General features: G+C 39.0%; 1 protein-coding gene across 2 annotated transcripts in view; it reads right to left on the minus strand.

The window, feature by feature from the left end:
- The window catches only part of SNX25 (sorting nexin 25), a 76,780-nt gene that overhangs the window by 17,187 nt on the left and 48,370 nt on the right, over positions 1-11,223 (minus strand). For both annotated transcript variants that reach the window (XM_009891771.1, XM_009891770.1), the window contains exons 8-10: positions 9,516-9,791; positions 5,748-5,903; positions 1,979-2,110 (exon numbers count right to left, since the gene is read on the minus strand). In XM_009891771.1, the coding sequence (XP_009890073.1) occupies positions 1,979-2,110; positions 5,748-5,903; positions 9,516-9,791 (564 nt within the window). The remainder of the gene's footprint in view (positions 1-1,978; positions 2,111-5,747; positions 5,904-9,515; positions 9,792-11,223) is intronic.

An 11,223-nucleotide genomic window follows, 5' to 3' on the forward strand; every position in this document is an offset into this window, starting at 1 on the left:
GGGGGGGGCATATACCTGTCATGGGGAAGTGACTCACAGAATTAGACAAGTTGTTCTCATGAGTCCCCTCATGCCGCATGTTAGGACTGTCTTTTTCCTCAACCTCTACCAACCAGCCAAAACACCTAGTCTCCAAAGACTGTTTTATCAGAAATATCAGTTACCAAAAGACACCTGTAGGTTACATCATACACACTGATTTTTTTTATATGTTTCACACACACAGTCAGTGCGTTTATATGACTCAAACCTGTAAGACTGAAAGATTCAAGCTAAGAGAGTACAAGCAACAGTCTGCACACAGTTTTTTCCCCCGGTTTTATGTAATTTCAGGTTTTTTAGGCATTATCTATTAACTGGTTTAGTAAATCAGTTTAAAAGGTCAATGACAGGCTATTACACTTTCAGCTCAAGTTTTATAGCAAAATTTACTAAGCTTTTTCACAAAAAACATAAGGCCACCAAGGTTTTCTCTCTAAAATCCCAGAGCTACAGGGTAGGATAAGCAACAGCGTATTTTGCAGACAGAAAGACAATGTCACCTACTCATACCCCCTAAAATCATCAACTGCAGATGGATCATTCCCAAGCAATTAATTAACACGGATAACTACAACATTAATGTTTTCTCCAGCCTACCCTTTGAAGCATAGAGCTTCAAAGAGCACAATTAATGCAAGCCTACATTTAATTACCTGATCCAGTACTACTTATAAGTTATAGTTAAGGCAGCAAGTAATTAGAAGCCTCTCCCAGCCTCCCTCTGATTTAGCTGAACCACCTTCTCATCTGGTAATAAGGGAGACGCTGGGCAGTTCTGTGCGGTGCCCCTTACCAGAAAGCTGCTGTTCCGCAGTTTTGCTGCAAATGGTATTGCTGTATTTTTTAAAAACAGACTTCAAAAGCTACAGAAAACTCTTTAAGACAACTTAAGAGCTTCACTGTTCTCAACTGTGTCACCTGCAAACAGCATTAAAACAAACTCAGACATTTACACATTGAGAATTTGTTTTTTTAAAATGGCATCTTAAGTTTTTATCATGTTGGATTTCTTTATCCTTTTACAGACAATGAGTTTAACTGTTGACAGACCTGCCAGTAGTTTGCAAGAGCTCAAGACACAACCAAATAACAACACATAATTTTTTCTTGCAAGAAAAAATTACCTCAAGGAAACTACTTATACAAGGAACATCTTCTTAATAGCACAGGAAGGCAAGCCAGCAGAGATCCAATTAATCTTTAATTCTCTGAAGTGATACTGTTAGGAAGATTGCTTATCTACGGTGTGAACCTACAATTACTATACAACAAGCATTTCCTGGGTTCCTTTCATGGCAAGAGTTAATAGAAAGCTGTGAAATGGTAATTCTTTTTGTTTCTGTTACAATTTTTTTTTCCACGTTCATGCTAAATTGTCTGCCTACGCCCAAAAAGAAGAATGGAACAAGACAAAAAAAAAAAAAAAAAAAATTCACTTCTTCAACTTACTCACAGATTTAAAGCATTTTCTTTCTGGGTATTCTAGTCCCTTGAAACTGTATTGCCGTTAAATATAATAATACAAAGCACAAAAAGTGTAAGTACTGCATCTTTGAGACACAGCAGAGACACAACTGCACCCAAGTGTGAGAGCATGGTAATATAACAAGAGACAGTTCTCATGAAATCAATGCCCCTAAGATAGCAAATTGCTTTACCCAGCACCAAAACCAGCTCACATAACACACAAGTACTTTTATACCTCCATTACGACAGTGCCTGAGGACTAGAAATTTTGTATATGCATCCTAGTAGTCACTGGGGAAACAGAGGAGGAGTTCAGAAGAGGTTAGGGTGTCCTGCGTGTCCCCCAGCTAAATACGAAGTATACACAGTGTACACAAAAGTATAAGGAAACTATATACATGTTTTTATTCTTCTCTTCATGCAAGTTTGAATTGACCCAGAAGATACCAAGCCATAAAAAACGCCATACCTCGCCTGAGACAATGAAGGCTTTCCACATGCCAAGATTCTCACACCACCAGTCCGTCCTTGCGATGTGCAGCTGAAGGTCATTATGCTCTCTCTCCATCAGAGTAATTTCGTCCTTCAGCTTAGAAACAATCTGCGGAGGAAAGTTGGTTGATTACAATTGGTAAGAAAACGCTTGTGCAACATGCCCAGTTGTGTCTTTAGGGTCACTATTTAGAAAGGAGGAAAGAACAAAAAACAGGGAGAGAACGAACAATTCACATGGAAAGAAAAAAAAAATCTTAAGTGAGAGAATCTATGATGCTTTTTGTAAACTTGTAGAATACACAGTAATCTTAAAGATGAACCCTGACACTAAAATAAAAAACAAGTTAGAAGGACACGCTGCTATCACACTATCAGCATAAAGGGCACCTTAGATATAATTTGTAATATATGTGTGTAATATATAATCCTATGTTTTATACAAACTTGAAATAGCAATTACTGAAATATGCATTACTGAAGACATCCCCCTTACCGTTTTCAGATATTCATTACGCGACAGAAGAATCTGGGAACAGATTTCATTTCCCGGAACTTAGCTATTTTAACAATTACTCAGGAAGTTACCACTTAATTAATTTTCGTTATGGAAAGGATAGGATTTATTATTGTGGAAAGCATACATTTAAAAAGATGTTCTCATCAAGACATAGCTCACTGTCATAAAGGAGAAATAGCGTATCTCATCAGATAAAGCAAGTAAACATACATACTACAATGTGACAGTATGACAAGAAAAGGTGGAAGTATAGATCAAATGTGACATTAGAAACATAGCAAAAGCAGCTGACACTTTTTTTAACAAAAATATGACATGCCACACAGTCAAATTTATGACTCAGTTGTACAACTTGCACCACAAGTGGTACATTCTACAGAGCTACAGTAATTCTGCCTTTTTCAGAATTTTTATCTCATGTAAGATGTGAAATATTACTTACACGACAGCTTATAACAACCTTCAAGCATATACCTAACCTTCAGAATAATTTTGTATTTTATTTTATTTACTATCGACAGACAGATTGCTCTGCAGTCACCTTACACAGACTCTTGTAAGTGACATCCGGGAACAATCAATAAATACAGAAGAACTGCTAAGGTTTCATCACAAGTAAATAGCGGCTACGCTTATAAAACAAATACTGAGACATTATAATGATCCATTTTATTATTCTGTTTCAAAGACATACACATTTTCAAAGACAAAGAAAATTTCAGGAGAAAAAAAAATATAGGGAAAACCCTGCTACTTTAGAAAGGGTATGATCCCTGCCTCCCCAAGAGCTTAGGTATGGGAAGAATATAGCTATTATTTCTCAAGAACACAAAGGGAACATAAAAGTGATACATCCATGTGAATGCAACAATATATAAAGGTTTAGTTGTATAGTACCTTTCATATCAAAGAAAAAAACCAAACTATAATGCTACAGAAACAAATGGTATGGCCCAACTCACACACAAGCACACCCGCTTTTGCTTAGTACTTATTTTGTATTTCTAATTCTTTTTGCCCGTGGTGCAAATGTTAACTTAAAACCTAGTTGGTTATAAGAGCACCTCTTACAATTCCTCAAAGTGAGTTTTATGTTCACTCCTGGTACAGATCCACTGGAAACATGAAAGATCTGAACAAGTTAGCATGTTGAGTAAAGTCCCATTAGTTTCAATAACTGTGTCACAGTTTTGTTTGAAAATAAAGTTTGGCAAGCACTAGAAAGTGCTCTGGGTGGGGAACGTTAAGGTTTTGCTTTGCTACTGAGGATGCCAAGACTGAACTCTGGAAAGAATGTGGTCCCTGCACATTTACTGTGGTTGCACAGGATGCACGGGGCTGCACTCGCAGACCCAAGGGAGTCAGCGGCTGAGCTTGAGGCATGAGACACGCACCGAAGGTGGCACCACAGTCACAGACCTCCAAAGGTCAAGATGTCTTCTATGGCAGTGGGCCTTCTACGTCAGAGGCATTGCCTGAGACTGCTTGCCATCTTATCATGTCATCTTTGCTACTCTCTATATTCCACGGAAAGAACCGAAATAAGACTTCTCCTTATAGAGCCTTTTCTTTTAAAACGAGCAGCATTCCAGGTGCAGTTCAAATGAGCAGTTTTCTCACTTGACTGACTGGCATCTGAGCTGCACGGTGCTAGAAGCCACTTAAAGATGTACGTACGTGTTTTGTATGGGTCTCACAGCAGAGGCGTTTCAAAATGAGAAAACAAAGAGCCCAGGAACAGCTTGAGGTTAAAAAATTTCATACAAAATGTGTGACATTCTCCTTCCAAAAAATTCCACAAAACTGTGGAATTTTTAGAACCATTTTTTACTTCATTTGACCAAGAACAAATGTTTGCCTGCCACATCCAGAGAAGAAAAAATAAAGTTCCTGTGACAAGGTGCTCTCACTCCGTCAACTCTTAACTATCCATTTAAAAGCTCCACGGGTAAATGCTGCTGCAGTAATACAGTCATTAAAAAAAAAAAAAAAAAAAGAAAAGGGACACATCTGCACTCTTACCACTCTGAAGAGTAGCGGTTGGATGACAAAGAAGAGGCATCTTCTGCCAGCTGAGGCCATACATATGCAGCAGAGCAGCTGAGGGTAGGACACTCCAGAACAGCTGCGGACACATTTCCAGCTGTCTGCAGCAACCTCTGGCAGAAGGGGGATGTGGGAGGGACAGAGGGAATGAAGCTAGCCAGGGTGGCCTCAAACATGACTGTCCACATCTTTCTCTTAAGAGACAGCTATCCCCCGAGCTGGGGCAGCAGAGAATGAGCGGGGTGTCAACTTCTACTCAGACCAGCATCTTAGCACTCATCCTGAGTGAAGGAACGTGGACCCCAGGTCCTGAGCAATGACTAATGCCCAAGTACATTTTTGCCATCCCTAGCAAGAGGTCGTTTTTAGGCAGACACCTTGGCTACTTGTTTGTCTCACCTACCATTTGCAACCAATCTCATTACACCTGAAAAGCTTGGCCCAGCTGCATCTGAACAACGGTCCTGTAATACCATCCTCCGTAGCAATGCAAACGAGTTGGCCTAAGCCGCATGCAAATCACTTGCTTCTGCCTGAATATGTTCTTGTATTGCTTCACGGGTGCACTTTGCAAAGAGGAAGAGAGATATTTATTTATTTTTTTAATCCAAGCCCAGACCCCTGAAGCTTCACATCCCTCAGAATTTTTAGGCAGTGCCCTGCAGATTTCTCCTAGCTCCTTATAAAGAAAATTAGTCACTTTTATAGGTTTGGGGGTTTTTTTCGCCCCCAGTCACAACTGTCGAGATTCTGAAACTGCGCTGTGCTGTTTCAAAGCCAGCAGAGGGAGCAGAAGTTAACTCGCACATCCCTTCGCTGCAGCGCTGCAGATGCGGCAGGGACACGAAAGGAGCTGCCTTAAAGAATTACACAGACACAGGTGGGTACAGGCGCCAGGAAGAAATACCATTGGGCACTGACAAAGCAGCGAGACCACGGGGAGAAAGGTCGTTGTTCTATGACAAACAGAGGAATATACCTCATATTTGCAATTTTAGTTACAACAGCTTTAAAAAAATAAGCAATTAAAACTAAGCTCTGATTTCACTTTCTACAACAGGCTGACTGAAATAGCAATCTTATCTGTCCAAAAAGAGCCTGAGATTCCTGGATATTACACACACACACGCATAATATATACATTTCATAAAAAAATACCAAAGACACTGAAGGTACTTACCTTTTTGTCGGGTTTTGGTGAATTACATATGGAATTTAGAGCCTGTTTCTTATACTCAAGCTTGTCATTTAGCTGGCGAAGTTTATTTACAGCGTAACTGGCCTGTTCATTAATCCTTGTGCTGCATTCTTCAGTAGCTTCCTCACAACCTTGGCTCTAGGAATAGAGGAAGGAAATAATTGCATCATTAATATGAAAAAGGAGACAGTTATTATTTGCTCCATAAGCATTTTATGTATTAAGAACACTTATTCTTGATATAGATGAAAATGTAGGTATAACAGATTCTAACAGATAGTCCAACCACCAGATCCAACACGGAACATAAGTCTGTTAAAAAAAAAAAGCAACAGACAAAGCCTCATTACCAGTTACACTACAGCTCTTTGGCAATTCTTGCCAACTGTGTAAAATGACCTTCAAGCTAAGGCTTTAGTGCAATTGAGAGGAAGAATCAAAGTTTATTTTAAAAGCAGCAACAGCTTACTAGTCATGATTAATATTCAGAGTCAGGTAGAAAATCAAATCCTTAGCTCTGAGCTGAAAGATGGGGGGCACACCAAAAATAACACAGTTCTAACAAACAGCCCTGCCTCCCACAAACCTTCACAAAACAGATTTATCAGCCTGCAGAACAATCTAAACCAAGTCCTGCCTCTTCATAAACAGATTTCACTGCTGTTTTTAGAAGTGTTAATAAAAATGTGTTAAAAGCACATATGCATTACCCTAAACTAATGAATCATTTTCTTATATTCATTCAGACAAACCAATAGCTTTTTTCCATCTTGTGTACTACAGGCATGCAAAAAACCAGAAGACTTCACTCCCTTCCATGACATTCTCTTCAACACCTTTTGGCGTTGCCCCAGCCTCCCCTTTCTTACTGCACTTCTCCAAATAGGCATGAAGACCTCGAGATCCAGTACGCACACCACAGTGGGGTTACCATTGCCATGTTCAAAGATTTTTGAGGTCTGCTTGTGACTGAATGTATCTAAATTTAGCTGTGGGAAGCTGTGAATCTAATCTCATGAACGGGAGTAATGTGTTATTTAATGACATTCCCACTAAGTAAGCTGTATCTTTATATAATTAACAAAGAGGTAACAGAAATAAGTCTCTACTAAATTCTGTGAGTTTTAGAGGAGACAATCCTGCTGTAAGTTCTGCAGTATGTTACATCTTAGTAAAAAAGTCTGAAGAGATATAGTAGCAACAATAATTAATCTCCTTAGTGTGATCCTCATAAGAGAGGATACCGTAATGCAGAAGTCGGGAGTTCTAGGCTAAGAAATCCATGCCCTTTTCCAGCTCTGTGTTTGCCTGCTATGTGGTTAAGTAAATAACATTAGCTGTATGCCCCATCCTTCCTTCTGTCTATTCTGCACGGACTGTAAACTCCTCAGGTTAGAGGCTGCCTCCAGCATGCGTACAGTGCTCAGCTCCTGGAAGCTTGTTGTTGTCTCCTGGCACTACAATAATATAAATAATAATAACTAACAACACTCGGTGTTATTCAAAACGCTATTGAACAGAACCACAAAATAAAAAAAACCTTATACTGGTTGGGAAACACAGAGGTCAAAAAAAACCCCCATAAAAAACGATATCTTCAACACTGAAGAATTAGAAGACTTTTCAGATGAAGTTTGGTTCTAGTAATCAAAGGATTGCAGTTAATTACAAACCAGTAAGGCTCTGCTCCCAGAAGTAGGCAACAAGATTTCCAGCATTAACAGTTCAGACACTTAGAGAGAAAAACACTGCTGAATCATTAGATTTGTCACAAAAATGCTAGAATTACAAGCTAACCAGTTACCTGTATTCAAATTATCAAAGTAACAACCTACACACTCAAAGCTGAGATCATAAAGGATTGTGCTATTTTCCCCTGATTGCTAAACTGATAACGACTTCCATTTCTGCGAGTGCTGCAGAACAGAGACTTTTGGCTTATTTTAGTGATCTGACACACACAGCACTAATGCAACCACCAGACCCTCTTTCCTCTGAATGCAGGCACTGCTTGCTTCTGCATTTTTATGTCTATTCATGACCTTTTAAAGGAGGTTTGTCCAGGAGTGAAAAGCGATGACGGACTGGAAGGAAGAAAAGTAAGCTTGTTCCATGGGCAGCAGAACCAGCAGAGTCTAGCCTTGCCCCAATTCCTGTCTTCTGACTTGATTTTCTCATGTTTAATCAGGGCTCACCTTTTTGTCCTGCCCTCCATGAGGACACTAGATGGCTTTTTACCCATCCAGCTATAACAGTGAAATTTATAGAAAATTAACATAGGTAGCTCCTGCGGTGCCCCGGGAAGTGAGAATGTAGACCTCCAAAACGCAAACTAAACCAAAACCAATTAGTATTTGCTAATAGTACTCATACTCCCAGAAACATCAGATTTCTCAGCTGTGCTTTCCTATCCATGGGAGGAAAAAACCCCAAACCTATTAGCCAGTAGTGCCTTTTCACCAACATTTGAAAGCCCACTGGAAGCTTCAGAAAGAATTTCTTATCATTTCTTTTCACCTCAAAGACCCTGAAGCACGGGACAGAGCCATTACGATTGCTCTATTTGAGAGATGCTCTAACAGTACATGCAGCTTCATACTTCGTTTGTTGTTAAAAATGCAAAAAAAACCTTTAACCATAAGCAAACTTGGCAATGTATTAGTCTTTAAGGTTTCACAGCAGATGCAGCCTTTGAATCTGGCACATATATCCAAGGACTCAGAGGAAGGACAGATGATGCTGATGTAAAAAAAAAAAAAAAATCTAATTTTTCAGCAGCTATAGTGAATGTTATCTGACAGAGGACAGATAGCCCTAAAGTGTTGTGTCAGTTTTCTTAGAGAAACGGGTATGTCTATTAGACTCTAAATAAAATATATAAAGATACTAAAAAGCACAACGTTTAATATGTATAAAGTTCTGGACAAAACCAGTAACAGTCTTTTCTCAAAGTCTCAATGATTGCAAACACAAGGACAAAAAGCATTTGAAGTACCTAACACCCTCAACACATAGCTGAGTTAGCAGTTTCCTTCTAGCAAGGAAAAGAATACTGGGAGAAACAAACTGTGAAAAATTCAGCAAGCTCTTAAAGTTCATATTGAAAGCAATTTACTTATAACAGCTCACCTCTGCAGATTTGCTGATATGCACACTACAGAGACTACAATAGCTCACCTACAGAAATGAGCTACATTTTGAATGCTGTTTTAGGATTCCCAGTTCTAGTGCTATTTTAATCAGTTTTATCTTCCAACGTAGCGTATTAATTTATTCAGTAAATTAACAAAAAAGCACTAAGATTATATTTTTCATTACTTTTCTCCTCTTTTGCGTAACTTAATACCTATTTAGTACCTAGGAAATGCACAGGGGACAGGGACGTCTAGACAGAAACCTGATGTTTCAGTGAGATTTCCCACACTGAAAAGCAGAGCGGCTGAGCTTGTATGAGGTATGTTTTGCATTATCTGCTACTAAGGAGCAGAACAAAAGATACAGAATACAAAAGGCTTGGAAATTTGAAATATCTGCCTTAACTAACGTAAAGTTTAAGTAGTCAGTCATTTTGTACCATTTTGTTTTAAAGAGCTTGTAAACATACTGGGTTTACCTGATGAAACTACAAGAGTGATGGTATTTATAAATACATCAGAAAAAGAAAAGTAGTCCAAAGCTCAAAGACAGACTTTACTCATTGTCTTCTGATCACCTTAAATAACAGTGTAAGAAATTGTCCATGTGACTCACCGCTTCATCTTTGTCCTCAGGAGTTATCTGCACAGAGCTTCTTTCTTCTTCCTTCTTGACTGATCTCTCATATAAATCACTAACAATGAATGAGGGGTAGTATCTGTCCTTTAGAGTTTCATAAACATCTGCTTGAATTCTGTAGAATACTTCAGTGCCTTTATTTCCCACAAGACTTTGCTGTATTTCTTTATAAAGGGATTTTTCCACAGGTATTTCTCTGCTTTCCACAAAAAAATTCTGATAAATTTCACTCACCAGTTGAGGTATTTCAGCCTAGGAAGCAAGGAGGGAGAGGGAGGGAGAAGAGAACCGTGATAAAATGTTAAAAATATCAGGATGACTCAGGATCCAGGAGCATAATTTGAAGGATGATCAAGCTAATTTCATGCCCAGATGTATGAGACCACATCTGTGAATCTCTTCCTGAGATCAAGCCCTCTGCCTGCGCACCTATGCTAAGCACTCCATTTCACAAGATAAATATCAATACTTGTCCAGTGAAGAAACAGCTGTACTCTAAAATTACCATAGCTTTCACACTCGCTGCTTTCAAAAGTATATTCTAAAAGCTGGTAGTAAAAGGAAAAAAAGTCCTAGAGCAACATCGTGGTCACCATTGTAAGTTCAGATTGTAGAGTTCAGCTGTATCAGCTCTCCTGTCTTCTGCTGGATAGGATCAACTCACTTTATACATGGCTATAGTTAATTTGGGGTGGGGGAAAGGAAAAATGTGCACCTGAAGAGACATTTACCAGCATACAAGGACGGCTATTTCCACTGAGTACAGAACAGTGCCCAGGATTGAACTTTGCAGTAATGCACAGGAAAGAGAGGAAATAATGCAGCACAGCGCATGATCATCTCTCTAAATTATCATCTCTCTAAACAGACACGAATGACAAAGGTTTTATCCACTCCCTCAGTATGGCATAAAGCACTTGCCCGCCTCATGTGACAATATCGCAGCCACATGGCTGCATGACACCACTTTTTTTTATCAAAGCTGCCCCAGTAGTGGCAGACAACCTTTATGTTCCATGGAAGAACAGGGGCACAGGATGTTAGAATCTCTTTTAAAAAAAAAAAAAATGGAAGTCTTGAATGAAGGCACTATACGTATTGTTTTGAAAGCAAGGACAGAAATCACAGCTTTTCACAGAGAAATTACATTTTATGACACAGGTCATAAAACGATTTGTAGCACCTTTTCCAATCACATGCAGTTTGCAAGTTAAAACGGATTTATACAACTCTCTTCCCAGTGCCTGACAAACTCTTTTTACGAACGCTTTCTCGACTGAGTTGGTTGTTAGCCATTCCTTCAGATTGTATTAATGGCTCACTACTCACACTCTGCAATTTGCAGCTTTGGTTATGGGATGTGATTTGTGTTTTCCAATTGACTGGAATCTTTTTACATAGGAAAGTAATAAAATTACAGGGAATAAAAATTTAACTGATACTTAATAATGAAATTTATATTTCATGGGAGTATTAATCCTGGAAGTTTAAAACAGTTTCCCCCAGAAATCCAACCCACTGCTCACAAACAGCAAATTTGTCCACTACATTCTTGCTCTGCACCATTGTTCCAGGATAATTCTGGCAACTTCCCGTGATATTTCCTATCCCTGTTTCAGGGTTCTCATTCCTACTTTATTTTAGCACAAATTACAATATAGCATTGTTTCTTCCCCCCGTAGCA

Source organism: Charadrius vociferus, unplaced genomic scaffold, assembly GCF_000708025.1.
Source record: "Charadrius vociferus isolate BGI_N301 unplaced genomic scaffold, ASM70802v2 scaffold478, whole genome shotgun sequence".
In the NCBI taxonomy this organism is placed as follows: Eukaryota; Metazoa; Chordata; class Aves; order Charadriiformes; family Charadriidae; genus Charadrius; species Charadrius vociferus.